Source organism: Camelus bactrianus, chromosome 5 (genome assembly GCF_048773025.1).
Source record: "Camelus bactrianus isolate YW-2024 breed Bactrian camel chromosome 5, ASM4877302v1, whole genome shotgun sequence".
In the NCBI taxonomy this organism is placed as follows: Eukaryota; Metazoa; Chordata; class Mammalia; order Artiodactyla; family Camelidae; genus Camelus; species Camelus bactrianus.
The window spans coordinates 9,736,624-9,752,608 of NC_133543.1; the positions used below are offsets into that span (position 1 = coordinate 9,736,624).

The 15,985-nt window shown below is 37.8% G+C and overlaps 1 protein-coding gene across 6 annotated transcripts in view; it reads right to left on the reverse strand.

Annotated features, from left to right (window-relative positions):
* Window positions 1-15,985, reverse strand: part of OCA2 (OCA2 melanosomal transmembrane protein) — a 278,029-nt gene that overhangs the window by 242,670 nt on the left and 19,374 nt on the right. For all 6 annotated transcript variants that reach the window (XM_074363384.1, XM_074363383.1, XM_074363382.1 and 3 more), the window contains 2 exons: window positions 1,430-1,528; window positions 270-449 (listed from right to left, as the gene is read on the reverse strand). In XM_074363384.1, coding sequence (XP_074219485.1) covers window positions 270-449; window positions 1,430-1,528 — 279 coding nt within the window. The remainder of the gene's footprint in view (window positions 1-269; window positions 450-1,429; window positions 1,529-15,985) is intronic.

The window sequence follows — 15,985 nt, forward strand, 5'->3', positions numbered from 1 at the left end:
GGCCAGGGGTGTAGGGGCCATTCAGGTCTGTAACTGGGCTTTCCCGTAGCCTCGAGGGCTGCACGCTGGTTCGCTGTCCGCCAGGGCCTGGAGAAAACGTAGCTAACCTTCCGGGAAAGTGCCGCCTAGCCTTCTTCCTCACCTCCATCCACCCTGTCACCAGGAGGATGCCGTGAGGACAAGAGCCCCCAGCCCTGCCCCAGGCGAGGAGGACGCGCCGGGCGACCATAGCCCTGTGCCAGTGACACTGACACTCCAAGTGTTCCTACCTCAGCTTGGAAAGACGGCGGAACCTGATGGGAGTGCTGTCCAGAAACTCTCCCTTCTCTGGGGAGGCAGATCCAGAAGAACCTGCCAGCAGGGATTCTCCCTCCCACTCAGCCGAGCTGCTCTCCCAAGATTCTTCAGCAGTGATGGACTCCGGATGGCAAACGGGCATGCGCCGTGGCCTGGAAATTGAGGCTTTGTGGTTATTTTCACGGAAATAGTGGCACCTCCAAAACACTTCATCTCAGTTGTGAGTGTGAAATGTGGAAGCAATCCTGGTTCTTAAAAGGACCACAGATATTGTAGGACTGTCCAACTAGTGGGAATGGGTCTTTCTTGACATCACAGAACCTTGGCTCAACGGACATCATCCAGGGTCACTCAATCTTCAAAATAAATTGTGGACCTTCAAAAAACATCTGCTTGTTCTGAGTTTGGACCTTTCCAGCCTTTCTCAGGCCAGCTCCATCCAGCTCACAACGTCACCAAGTTTGTAATGTGTGGGGAGTCAGGGGACAATGAACAGGTGGCTCAGGCTTCCAGGAGTCTGTCTGCAGGGGGGAGAGGAGATGAGGCTGGAGGCCTGAGTTTGCCCCTTCATCCCAAGGGAGACAGTCTGTACAGATCAGCTCTGCTCAGCAGTTCGAGGACCACCTGGGTTTATCCCCCAAAGGACCTTCAAACATATAGGAAGTGGAGTTTTTTTTTAATTATACATTTTCAACCCCATAACTATTGACATTTCAGCTGGATACGTCTTTCTTGTAGGGCAGTGCCCTGTGCATTGCAGGATGTTTAGCGCATCCCTGGCCTCTGCCCTTAAATGCCAGTAGTGCCCCTCCCCCATCTGTGACAACAATAAATATCTCCAGACAGTGCCAGTGCCACCTCCAGTTGAGAAGCCCTGGCCTGGCGAGATGGCCTGTCAGAGCTGTGTGCATGTGTGACTGTGTACATGTGCTGTTTAAAGTTACTTGGAAATTCAGCAGCCACAGAATACAACTGCCAGACACAGGAACACACCTTGAATTGACAAGGATCTGGCAGAGACCAAACATTTCAGGTAAAAGTTCATCTCAAGAAGAAGTTCTTCAGCATAAGCGCCAAGGGTAATTCTCAGAGATGTCTTCATTTTATAAGGAAGGGGAAAAAAAAAACTCACCCTTTCTCTTGTGAGAAATTCCTCAGCAAAGGAGTGTTTTCTGTAAAGCAGGGGTCTTTAGACCTGGTGCTGAAGAACGGGGGTAAAGGAGAGCGAGACCTGAAAGACACAGAGAAGGAAAGGGATCATCAACACAAAAATGACAGTGGTGCTCAAGAACGAGCCCAAGAGTCAGTGGGAAATTTCACATGTTCTATCTGAATTGTGAAAAGCTGGACTTCTAGGAGAGACCATTAAAAAACAGCCCTCCTCCCCCGCATACACCAGGATGGAAATGCAATGCAGAAATTCACACAGGAGACCAGATGCTATGGGGTCCATACATTTAGGCTCGCTTTAGTATTAAAATAGATTCCAGCCACCTTTGCTGTTCCGTGCAGTTTTTCATTGAGAAAACCATTCAGAATATGATGGGCGCTTTTATATTAAGAAATTTCTATCCAGAAAATTCTGTTTCCTAATATCGGAATATTTCCATATCCCACATTTAAAATATCCTAATAGCTTCAACTTCCCTTGAGAGATCAAGCAGCAACAGTCTGGCCAATGGAGTTATAATAAGATGATAAACAGGATGGCAGGGAGGGGGCCCTCAGCGGGTCAGAAGCCACAACTGAAGCAAAGCAAAGGTTCACACTGCACCTGAACCCCTTCCACTGGGCTTTGGCCTGTTCATAAACTTAGCGTCCAAACCAGGAGACTTTTAAGAGGGAAATAATGGCACAGACACGACAGAGCCCCCCAGCCCCTGGATATATGGTCACCCTCATTAAGGGACATTCGATGTTTAAAAGCAGCTAGTTTTTCATGAACACTTGTGGAAATCGTTTTCATTCCTAATTGTTGGGAATATGTCATTTTATATCCTAGTACATTGCCTTTCCTAAAGGTGCCGAGGCCATGTGGAGCTTCTGTGGATGCTGTGAAACACTCACCTGGGGAAATAACTTCAGATCATAAGTGCAAAGCAAAGGAAACTGTTTCCACCCGTTTTCTCTTTCTCACTCAAGCATGCACCTGTGACACAGGCAAGACGACTGGTCTCGCTGATGAGTGAAACCGAGGGTCCCGGACCGGATCTAACAACACCCATCATGTCGCACTCCAGTCAGGGAAGGAGTCTGTCTCCAGCCAGCTGGTGTCCTCTGGGCACCACCTCTGAGCAGCCCTAGGCACTTACAGTGGGGAACACAGATGACTGAGGACTTCAGGGGCTTTAACACCAGTGGAGGAGAGCCTGGCAGGGAATGAGCCTGGCATCGATGCCTTGATGAGCACAGATTAGAGTGGAGAGGTGGAAATGGAATTCTGCCTGAGGGATTTTATAGTTAGTACACCTTCTTTTATCTGTTCAATTAGCTGGGTTTTTAAATTTTCACCTCTCATAACTGCAAATCCAGAAGGGCCTCAGGTGCATTTAGCTAAATGTCCCAGTAAGTCTATTAATATCCAGGTGTTTTCTGTCACTCCCTGGGCTGGTTTGTTACACAGCATCTGGGAAAGCTGACTGTTATCATGACATCATTCACATTATTTAACCACCCTGAGCTTCATTTTCTCAGCTGTATAATGTAGATTAAAAGGAAATAACTCAGTTTTGTTGCATTAAATAAGGAGATGTAAATGGAAAGCAGAAAAAGAGAGTTTGGCTATTGATTCAATTATTTCTATTAGACCGTAAGCTCCTTATGAATGACTGCCATGTTTTCCATCTTGTTTTATCTGGTACCTTAAGTGGTACCCAGGTCAGTGCAAATTCTTAACAAATACTTGATAATGAATGAGTTGAACTCCAGCAATCATAGCTTATTTGCATCATAAGATTGGCTTTTTGACTAAAATAAAAGTTTTCTAAACCATTAAATCAACAATATGCTTGTAATCACCACTGGCCCTCTGAAGAGGGGAGACTGTTCAAGAGAGCAGAGGTGCTATTTCTCCTCAGAAAGCACAACCTCACAGGGTCTCAGAACAGCTCACAGCACAATCACTTTACACAATGAGGACAATTCGACTTGTTGCCATGAAAAAGGAAAATCAGAAATGGGAAAAGTCAAGAGTATGTTGTGTTTTCTCTGAGGTGGCCATGCCCACCTGATCTCATTATTTAACATTTCTGTTGCATTTTGTGCACACAAAGTATTTAATAGTCATGATTAAGTGTAGGGAATAGTTTCTAAGCTTTTTTATATTTAGTTATGCCTTTAAGACACCAAAAATAAAATGAATTTCACTAGGAAATATCCCCAAGAGACTTCAGGCTGTTCCAAATTTAAACTTAATTTGACACTGTCCAGATATTATTTTCCATTGTTCCAAGAGCCTAGGAATAAAAATGGCAGTCCACCATGGTAAACAAACTTATGGTTACCAAGGGGTAAAGGGGGTGGGAAAGGATAAATTGGGAGTTTGAGATTTGCAAATACTAACAACTACATATAAAATAGATTAACAAAATTTCTTCTGTATAGCACAGGGAACTATATTCAATATCTTGTAATAACCTATAATGAAAAAATATGAAAATGAACATATGTATGTATATGTATGACTGAAACATTATGCTGTACACCAGAAATTGACACATTGTAACTGACTATACTTAAATTAAAAAAAAAAAGACAAAAATGACAGTCCACAGAACTGAAATCCTAGCATTTTTCTTTCTGACTTAAGGTAGAAAATATTTATAACATCTGTATTATTCCTGACCCTTTCTCCTTCTGAAAAAAAAGAAGTCGGGGGGAAGGTACAGTTTAGTGGTAGAGCGCCTGCTTAGCATGCATAAGGTCCCAGGTTCAATCCCCAGTAACTCCATTAAAAAAAAAAAAAGAAATCACATCAACAGTTCTCTAACTTCACATCTAAGCCAGGGTGCTTTCAAAATTCACAAATTTCAACAGCATGTATTTTTCCCCATGTCTCAGTAACTCTATATATATTTGCAAAATTCATATGTGCCTACAAATTTCTAAGAGGGAAATATTTATTTTTAATAACTTGGAAACTATGGAAGAGGATAACAAATAACATAACAATTGTATATAATTCTATAACTCAGAGATGCCCACTGTTAACATTTAAAGAACTTCCTTTCAGTCTTTTTTCCTATATATAAATAAATATTAAGTCAAGTTCAAATATATGCATGAGTAGACATAATTTACATACAGAAATTGCTTTGTCCTTTGATTATTCAACTTAGCCATGTCATTAGCATTTCCTGTGCTATTAGATATTCATCTACAAGTAGTTTTAATGTTGGCATCATATTCCATTACATGGATCAACACATTTGCTTTACCATCCATCTGTTGTTGGAAATTTAGGGAATTTCTAGTTTGTCATGAAGATAAGTAACAACGGTTATGAGATTCCTGGTAGATAAGTCTCTATGTTTGCTTCTGATAGTTCCTTAGGACAGAGTCTTAGAAGTGGAGTCACTGGGTCAGGAAGTGTCTTGGTGCCCACAGTCCACAGAGCACCTGACCTCATTATGGTGCAGTTAGGGGAGGGAACAAATCCTTGTCCCCGCAGCCCTAGGTATTAGTCACATTTTAAATCCTCAAGCTGTAAATTATAAACAGCCAGAATTGATTCAAGTCCACCATTGTCAAGAAATTCCACTGCCATGGTTATTAGCAAGAGCCATCTGTACCAACCTGCAGGACGGACACAGTGTGTTGGCCACCCCTCCCACCCCTCCCTAGGTCTTTTTAGATTCAAACACTTGACAGTCCTATGATGCTTTTGCCATTTTATTAAGGGAAAAAAGGCTCTGAGAAAGTTGAAAATATTGAGTACCTAATATATTAGGTACTCTTCTGAGAGGATTTACATTTCTAAAGACCAGAAAAGAGACAACGGTTATTGCAAAGGACACTCTGGGGAGGTGGTGATTTGGGTATCAGTGGTGGAGAAAGAAGTTTGTTCCCTGTCTTTCTCCAGCCCTATGTCATGTAGACACCGCCAGTGAAGACACAGTGGTCAGCTCTGCTTGGCAAGGGGCCCAGGGCCAATAGCAAGGAATGCAAAGTGCCATTCTATTTCTATCTGTCTATCTGTCTATCCATCCATCTATCCATCTATCATTTGTGGCCAATTTTCATACTGGCTTCACTGGCCCAACCTATCTTTCCAGAAGGAAAAAAGCAAAGTAGCAGGCAGAGGAAAAGTTAGGTTTGCCTCAAAAGTGATCATACGAAACAACAAAGTGTGTCGTCACTGACAGAAAGCAGACTGAGGAAGGAAAGTGAGCAGGGAAGCTGCCGCCCACTCATGTGCAATTTTTCAGAAGGCCTGGGAGATTGTAATTCCTCACCTGAGAGTTTGTCATGGTTCTGTGTGAGCAGAGCCAGTCTTTTCGGTTTAATTAAGCACAGAAAGAAGAGCCCACAGCCCCGGCTACTCAGAGGCTGCATCCGTATTCATTTGTCAGCAAAGAAGCGGAAACATGAGCGCAGGTTCCTGATTCTTCAGCCTAACACCCCCACCACGTGAACTGACAAAACCGGAAGGCCACAAGTTGAGCCCTTGGGCTAGGTGATTTCATATCTAACAAGGGGGAGGATTATGCCAACTACTTTGGGGAAAGGGCTGGAATTTCCAGGAAATGGGCCATCACCCACCTTTTGACCTTTGATCTGATCATAATCAGCCTTGAAACTGCCCTGGCACCTGTGGGAGTGACATTAAGCAGTGATTGTATTTCAATGAGTGTATATTAAAGCTCAAGGTCTACTGGGAGGTGAATCTTCCACCATCTTGGTGCTAATGGCTGTGTCATTCTTTTAATAATGGCTGTGTCCTGCTCCCTTCCTTCCTGTCTCATTACTAATCACAAAAAAGAAGTCTAAAGGTATATCCAAAAGCTTGGATCTTTACTGAGATTTACAGAAACAATTTTAGGATTTACTTGAATGTAAGAAAATCAAATGTATTTGAAGTCTAATTTGAATTGTTCTTCTCTCTAAGGAAAAAAGCTCAAATAGCTAGTAACCTAACAGTGTGATTTTTGAAGTTTATAATTCAAGTTTATAATTTAAAAAGACAGATTTTTGGGGTGGTCAGGTGGTGACTGAGCCCAGCTGGGCATATGAAGTAGACATACTAGCAATAAAGCCAAACATACATGACTGCATGGCTGTTCTTAGCCAGCTTGTTGCAGAAGCTGGCAGTTGTCCAGTAAATGTCAAAATCTTCTCCTGAAAATGTCTACCTGAAGGCCTATTCTGCCAGAAGAAATGAACAAAGAAAACTACAAAGAAACAAGTGGAAAACAGGAAATAAGTACATATCTATCAATAAATACTAAATGTAAATGAACTAAATACTCTAATCAAAGGATATAGGGTGGCTGATTGAATAGCAAAGCTAGACTTTTCAATATGCTGCCTACAGGAGGCTCACTTCAGGGCAAAATACAGTCAGGCTGAAAGTAAAAGGATGGAAAAACATATTTCATGCAAGCGGAAATGACGAGACAGTAGGGGTAGCAATATGCTTATCAGACCAAATAGAATTTAAAACAAAGGCTATAATGAAAGACAAAGAAGGGCATTATATAATGATAAGGGAATCAATACAAGAAAAAGATATTATACTCATTAACATATATACATCCATCTTGCAGCACCTAAATATATAAAACAAATACTAACAAACAAAAAGGGAGAACTTGAAAATAACAAAAAAATAAGAGAAGACTTTTAACACCCCACTGACAATGATGGACAGATCATCCAGACAGAAAATCAATAAAGCAACAGAGGCCCTAAATGACAGAACAGACCAGTTGAACTTCATTGATATTTACAGGTCACTACATCCAAAAAAAATCAGAATACACATTTTTTCCAAACATGCATGGATTGTTTTCTAGGATAGACTACATACTAGGTTACAAAACAATACTCAACTCATTTAAGAGTACAGAAATTATATCAAGCATCTTTGTTGACCACAACAGTACAGAACTAGAAATCAAAAATAGAAAGAAAAACAGGAAAAGAACAAACACGTGGAGACTAAACAAACATGCCACTGAAAAAATAATGGGTCAAAGATAAAATCAGAGGAGAAATCAGAAAATACCTTGAGACAAATGAAAATGAAAACACAACTTTCCAAAGTCTATGGAATGCAACAAAAGCAGTTCTAAAAGGGAAGTTCATAGTGAAATGGGCCTTCCTGAAGGTAAAAGGAAAATCTCAAATGAAAAACCTACCACCTAAAAGAATTAGAAAAAGAAGAACAAACAAAGCCCAAAGTCAGCAAAAGGAAGGAAATAAGAAAGATCAGAGAGGAAATAAAATACAGATTAAAAAAAAAAAAAAGTAATGGTTATTTTTGGAAAGATAAACAAAATTTATAAACCTTTAGCCAAGCTCACCAAGAAGAAAAGAGAGAGGGCCCAAATAAATAAAATAAAGAATGAAAGAGGAGAAATAACAACCAATGCCACAGAGACTTTAAAAAAATCATAAGACAATACGATGAACAGTTATATGCCAACAAACTGGACAACCTAGAAGAAATGGACAAATTTCTGGGAACATATAGACTGCTAAGACTTGGTCAAGAAAAAAACAGAAAACTTGAATGGACTTATCACTGGAAGTGAAACAGAATCTGTAGTAATAATTTTTTTAAAACTCCCTGTGAACAAAAGTCCAGGACTGGATAGCTTCACTGGGAAATTCTACCAAACCTATGAAGAAGAATTTAGACCTATCTTTCTCAAACTATTCCATAAAATTGAAGAGGAAGGAACACTCTCAAGTTTGTTCTACAAGCCACCATTACCCTGATACCAAAACTATAAAAATGAAAATTACAGGCCAGTATCTTTGATGAATATAGGCACAAAATCCTTCAACAAAACACTAGCAAACAAACCCAACAATACATAAAAAGGATTGTACAACATGATCAAATTGGTTTTATCCCAAGGTCACAGGATGGTTCAATAAACTCAAATCAATAAATGGGATACACCACATTAACAAAAGGAAAAACAAAAGCCACAGGATCAACAGATACAAAAATTGCATTTGACAAAATTCAACATCTATTCATGATAAAAATTCTCATCAGAGTAGGTACAGAGGGAATGTATCGCAACATGATTAAGGCCACTTACAACAAACCCACAGCCAACCTAATACTCAACGGTGAAAAGCTGAATGCCTTCCTGTGAAATTCAGGAAAAAGATAAAGATGCTTCTATTTAACATAGTATTGGAAGTCCTACCAATAGCAATCAGACCAGAAAAAGAAATAATAGATATCCAAATTGGAAGGGAAGAGGTAAAATTGTCACTGTTTGCAGAAGACCTGATACTCTATTTAGGGATCCCTGAAGTCCCCACTCAAAAACTATTAAAACTAATAAATAAATTCAGCAGGATTGCAGGATACAAGATTAATGTACAGAAATGTGTTGTGTTTTTATACACTAATAATGAAATATCAGAAAGATAAAGTAAAAAAAACAATCCTGTTAAAAGTCGCATCAAAAACAAAAACAAAAACAAAAACAAAAACCCTAGGAATAAACTTAACTAAGGAGGTGAAAGGCCTGTACATTGAAAACTATAAAACATTGATGAACATTTTAAAGAGATTCAAAGAAATGGAAAAATACCCTGTGCTCTTTTGGAAGAATTAATTTATTATTAAAATGGCCATACTACACACAGCAATTTACAGAGTTAATGCAATCCCTATCAAAATGTCCATGACATTTTTACAGAACTAGAATAAATAATCCTAAAATTTATATGGAATCACAAAAGACCCCAAGTTGCCAAAACAATCCTGAGGAAAAAAGAACAAAACTAGAGGTATAAAACTTTCAGATTACAAACTATACTACAAAGCTACAGTCATCAAAACAGCAAGATACTGGTGCAAAAACAGACTCACAGATCAGCAGACAGAATAGACAGTCCAGAAATAAACCTATGCATCCATGGTCAATTAATCTATAACAAAGGAGGCAAGAATATACAGTAGAGAAAAGGCAGTCTCTTCAATAATTGGTGCTGGACAGCCACATGTAAAACAAATTAGAACACTCCCTCACACCATACACAAAAATAAACTCAGAATGGTTTAAAGAACTAAATGTAAGACATGACACAATAAAGCTCCTAGAAGAGAACAGAGGCAAAACATTTTTGGATATAAATCTTAGCAATATTTTCTGAGATCAGTTTCCCACAGCAAAAAAAAAAAAAAAAAAAAAAAAAGGAGGGGGAACCTAACCAACTTAAGAGCTTTTGCACAGCAAAGGAAGCCATCAACAAAACAAAAAGACAACCTACAGAACGGGAGAAAATATTGCAAACAATCCAACCAACAAGGGGTTAATATCCAAAATACACAAATAGCTTATATAACTCAAAATCAAAAAACAAACAATACAATTTAAACAATCAATTTAAGACTTATATAGACATTTCCCCAAAGAAGACAAACATATGGCCAACAGGTATGTAAGAGATGCTCAATATTGCTAATTATTAGAGAAATGCAATTCAAAACCACAATGAGATTATCACCTCACACCTATCAGAATAACTATCAACGAAAATCTACAAATAACAAATTTGACAAGGAGGTGGAGAAAAAGGAACCCTCATACACTGTTGGTGGGAATGTAAAATGGTGCTGCTACTGTGGAAAACAGTATGGAGATTCCTTAAAAACTGAAAATAGAACTACCATATGATGCAGCATTTCCACTCCTGGGAATACATTCAGAAAAATGAAAATACTAATTCAAAAAGATACATGCACCCCAATGTTCAGAGCAACATATTTACAATAGCCAAGACATGATATCAACCCAAGTACCCAACAGCAGATGAGTGGATAAAGAAGATGTGCGCCCCCCTACACACACACACACACACACACACACACACACACACACACACACGATGGAATATTACTCGGCCATAATAAAGAATAAAATATTGTCATTTGCAACAGTGTGGGTGGACCTAGAGACTATGCAACTCAGAGAGAGAAATACAAATACTATATTACTTATATGTGGAATCTAAAAAAGAAAATTACAAGTCAATGTCACTGATGAACACATGCAAAAATCCTCAACAGAATATTAGCAAATCAAATTCAACAATACATAAAAGGATCTTACATGATGATAAGTGAGATTTATCCCACAGGTGCAAGGATGGCTCAATATCCACAAATCAATCAATGTGATTCACCACATTAACAAACTGAAGAATAAAAATCGTATGACCACTTCAATAGATGAAGAAAAAGTTTTTCACAGAATTCAACATTTATTCATGATAAAAACTCTGAACAAAGTGAGTATAGAGGGAACATACCTCAACATAACAAAGGCCATGTATGACAAGCTCACAGCTAACATCATATCAATAGTGAAAATCTGAGAGCATTTCCTCTAAGATGAGGAACAAGACAGGAATGTCCACTCTCACCTTCTTTATTCAACACAATATTGGAAGTCATAGCCACAGCATCCGACAAGAAAAAGAAATAAAAGAAATCCAAAGTGGAAAAGAAGGAAACCTGTCACTGTTTGCAGTTAATGTGATACTAAACAGTTACAGTAATGGGCTAATAGATTTACGAAAAAGGGTAACCACAAGCCAAAAACTTACAAGGGAGTCACAAAAATTAAATAAAATCCATGATAATACAAAGGAAAATTACCAAACCACAAAAGGAAGAAGAAAGGAACAAAGAGGAAATACCAAATCAACTGCAAAGAGAAGTTCAAAATGGCAATAAACACACATCTATCATTAATTACTGTAAATGTTAATGGACTAAATGCTCCAGTCAAAAGACATAGAGTGGCAGACTGGATAATAAAGCAAGAACCTTCAATATGCTGCATACAAGAGACACACTTTAGGGAGAAGGGCACATATAGATTGAGAGTGAAAGGATGGAAAAGGATATTCCATGCAAATGGAAAAGCCAAAAAAGCAGGTGTTGCAGTACTGATTTCAGACAAAATAGACTTTAAAACGAAGTCCATAAAGAAAGATAAAGAAGGACATTTTATAATGATTAAAGGAGTGATACAAGATGAGGATATTACACTCGTTAATATATATGCACCCAATATAGGAGCACCTAAGTACATAGAACAATTACTAACAGAGATTAAGGGGGATATTGATGGGAATACAATCATAGTTGGAGATTTTAACACTGCATTAACATCACTAGACAGATCTTCCAGACAGAAAATAAATAAGGCAACAGAGAAATTAAATAATACAATAGAAAAACTAGATTTGGTGGATATTTTCAGAGCATTACACCCCCCCCCCCAAATAGGATATACATTCTTTTCATGTGCACATGGAACATTTTCCAGGATTGATCATGTACTTGGGCAAAAAGAAACCTCAACAATTTTAAGAAGATAGAAATTATCTCAAGCATCTTTACTGACCACAGTGCCATGAAACTAGAAATCAACAACAGAGAAACAAAGGAGAAAAAAAGGAAAGCATGGAGATTAAACAATATGTTATTTAAAAAACAATGGGTCAATGAGGAAATCAAAGCTGAAATTAAAAAATACCTTGAGACAAATGACAATGAAAGCACAACCACTCAAAATCTATAGGACACAACAAAGGCAGTGCTAAGAGGGAAGTTTATAGCAATACAGGCCTTCCTCAAAAAAGAAGAACAATCTCAAATAAACAATTTAACCCACCAGCTGAATGAATTAGAAAAAGAAGAACAAAAAGCCCCAAAAGGCAGAAGAAGGAAGGAAATTATAAAGATCAGGGAGGGAATAAATACAATAGAGATTAACAAGACCATAGAAAAAATCAACCAAACCAAAAGCTGGTTTTTTGAAAAAGTAGATAAAATCAACAAACCTCTGGCCAAACTCACAAAGAAGAAAAAAGAGAGAGCACAAATTAGCAAAATAAGAAAGGAAAATGGAGAAATTACAACAAATAACATAGAAATACAGAATATCATACAAGAATATTACAAAAAACTATATGGAACCAAACTGGACAACCTAGAGGAGATGAACAAGTTTCTGGAAACATACTATCCACCGAAACTGAATCAAGAAGAAACTGACCACTTGAACAATCCAATCACTAGAAAGGAAACAAAAATAGCAATTAAAAACCTTCCTACAAATAAAAGTCCAGGACCGGATGGCTTCACCGGGGAATTCTACCAAACATACAAAGAAGAACTCATACCAGTCCTTCTCAAAATCTTCCAGACGATTGAAAAGGAGGGAATACTCCCAAACTCATTCTATGAAGCCACCATCACCCTGACACCAAAACCAGGCAAAGACACTACAAAAAAAGAGAATTATAGGCCAATATCACTGATGAACATAGACGCCAAAATCCTCACCAAAATATTAGCAAATAGAATCCAACAACACATAAAAAAGATTATACATTATGACCAAGTGGGGTTCATTCCCAGGGACACAAGGCTGGTTCAACATACGCAAATCAATCAGTGTAATACATCACATCAACAAGAGAAAGGACAAAAACCACATGATCATCTCAATCGATGCAGAAAAAGCATTTGATAAAATTCAACACCCATTTATGATAAAAACTCTTGCCAAAGTGGGTATAGAGGGAACATATCTCAACATAATAAAAGCTATATATGACAAACCTACAGCCAGCACAGTACTCAATGGTAAAAAAATTCAAAAGCTTCCCACTAAAATCTGGGACAAGACAAGGATGCCCACTATCACCACTCCTATTCAACATAGTCCTGGAAGTCCTGGCCACAGCAGTCAGGCAAGAGAAAGAAATAAAAGGGATCCAAATTGGAAAAGAAGAGGTAAAAGTGTCATTATATGCTGATGACATGTTACTATATATAGAAAACCCTAAAAGGTCCACACAAAAGCTACTAGAGCTAATTGAAGAATTCAGCAAGGTAGCAGGTTACAAAATTAACATTCAAAAATCAGTTGCATTTCTTTACACTAACGATGAATCAACAGAAAAAGAAAGTAAAGAAACAATCCCCTTTAAAATAGCACCCAGAGTAATAAAATATCTGGGAATAAATCTAACCAAGGAGGTGAAAGAATTATACACAGAAAACTATAAACCATTGATGAAGGAAATTAAAAAAGACTTTAAAAAATGGAACGATATCCCATGCTCTTGGATTGGAAGAATCAATATTGTTAAAATGGTCACACTGCCCAAGGCAATCTACAGATTTAATGCAATCCCTATCAAATTGCCCAGGACATATTTCACAGAACTAGGACAAATCATAATAAAATTTATATGGAACCATCAAAGACCTAGAATTGCCAAAGCATTACTGAAGAGAAAGAAAGAGGCTGGAGGAATAACTCTCCCAGACTTCAGACAATACTATAGAGCTACAGTCATCAAAACAGCATGGTATTGGTACAAAAACAGACATATAGACCAATGGAACAGAATAGAGAGCCCAGAAATGAACCCACAAACTTTTGGTCAACTCATCTTTGACAAAGGAGGCAAGAATATACAATGGAATAAAGACAGTCTCTTCAGCAAATGGTGTTGGGAAAACTGGACAGCAGCATGTAAAGCAATCAAGCTAGAACCCTCCCTTACACCATATACAAAAATCAACTCAAAATGGATCAAAAACTTAAACATAAGACAAGATACAATAAAACTCCTAGAGGAAAACATAGGCAAAACATTATCTGACATACATCTCAAAAATTTTCTCCTAGAAGAAATAAAAGCAAGAATAAACAAATGGGACCTAATGAAACTTACAAGCTTCTGCACAGCAAAGGAAGCCATAAGTAAAACAAAAAGACAACCTACGGAATGGGAGAAAATTTTTGCAAATGAAACCAACAAAGGCTTGATCTCCAGAATATATAAGCAGCTCATACGACTCAGTAAGAAAAAAATAAACAACCCAATCCAAAAATGGGCAGAAGACCTAAACAAGCAATTCTCCAAGGAAGACATACAAATGATCAAAAGGCACATGAAAAAATGCTCAATATCACTAATTATCAGGGAAATGCAAATCAAAACTACAATGAGGTATCACCTCACACCAGTCAGAATGGCTGTCATTCAAAAATCCACAAATGACAAATGCTGGAGAGGCTGTGGAGAAAGGGGAACCCTCCTACACTTCTGGTGGGAATGCAGTTTGGTGCAGCCACTATGGAAAACAGTGTGGAGATTCCTCAAAAGACTAGGAATAGACTTACCATATGACCCAGGAATCCCACTCCCGGGCTTGTATCCAGAAGGAACCCTACTTCAGGATGACACCTGCACCCCAATGTTCACAGCAGCACTATTTACAATAGCCAAGGCATGGAAACAGCCTAAATGTCCATCAACAGATGACTGGATAAAGAAGAGGTGGTATATTTATACAATGGAATACTACTCAGCCATAAAAATCGACAACATAATGCCATTTGCAGCAACATGGATGCTCCTGGAGAATGTCATTCTAAGTGAAGTAAGTCAGAAAGAGAAAGAAAAATACCATATGAGATTGCTCATATGTGGAATCTAAAAAACAAAAACAAAAACAAACAAACAAAAAACAAAGCATAAATACAGGACAGAAATAGACTCAGACATAGAATACAGACTTGTGGTTGCCAAGGGGGCAAAGGATGGGAAGGGATAGACTGGGATTTCAAAATTGTAGAATAGATAAACAAGATTATACTGTATAGCACAGGGAAATATACACAAAATCTTATGGTAGCTCACAGAGAAAAAAATGTGACAATGAATGTGTATATGTACATGTATGACTGAAAAATTGTGCTCAACACTGGAATTTGACACAACATTGTAAAATGATTATAAATCAATAAAAAATGTTAAAAAAAGAAAAAGAAAAAGAAAATCCTAAATATGCCACCAAGAAACTATTAGAACTCATCAATGAACTTGCAGGATATATAATTAATATACAGCAATCTGTTTCTGTACTAACAATGAGCTATCAGAAAGACAAAGCAAGAAAATAATCCCATTTACAATTGCATCAAAAAGAATAAAATACCTAGTAATAACTCTAAACAAGAAGATAAAACACCTACACTTGGAAAACTATACGATGTTGATGAAAGATCACCATCCTAAATGCATGACACCAACAAATGGAAAGATAAACTGTGCTCGTGGATCAGAATTAATATTGTTAAAATGATCATACTACTCAAGGAAATCTATAGATTCAATGCAATCCTTATCAAAATACCAATGGCATTTTTTATAGAACTTGAAGAAATAATTCTAAAATTTGTATGGAAACACAAAAGACACCAAACAGTACCCCCCAGTCCCAAAAATCTTTAAAAAGAGCAAAATGGAATGCATCAAGCTTACTGATTTCAAACTATACACAAAGCTGTAGCAATCAAAACAGCATGGGACTGGCACTAATAATAATAATAATAATAATAATAATAATAATAATAACAGTAACAATAATAAAAAATAAAAAGACACATAGCTCAGTAGAACAAAA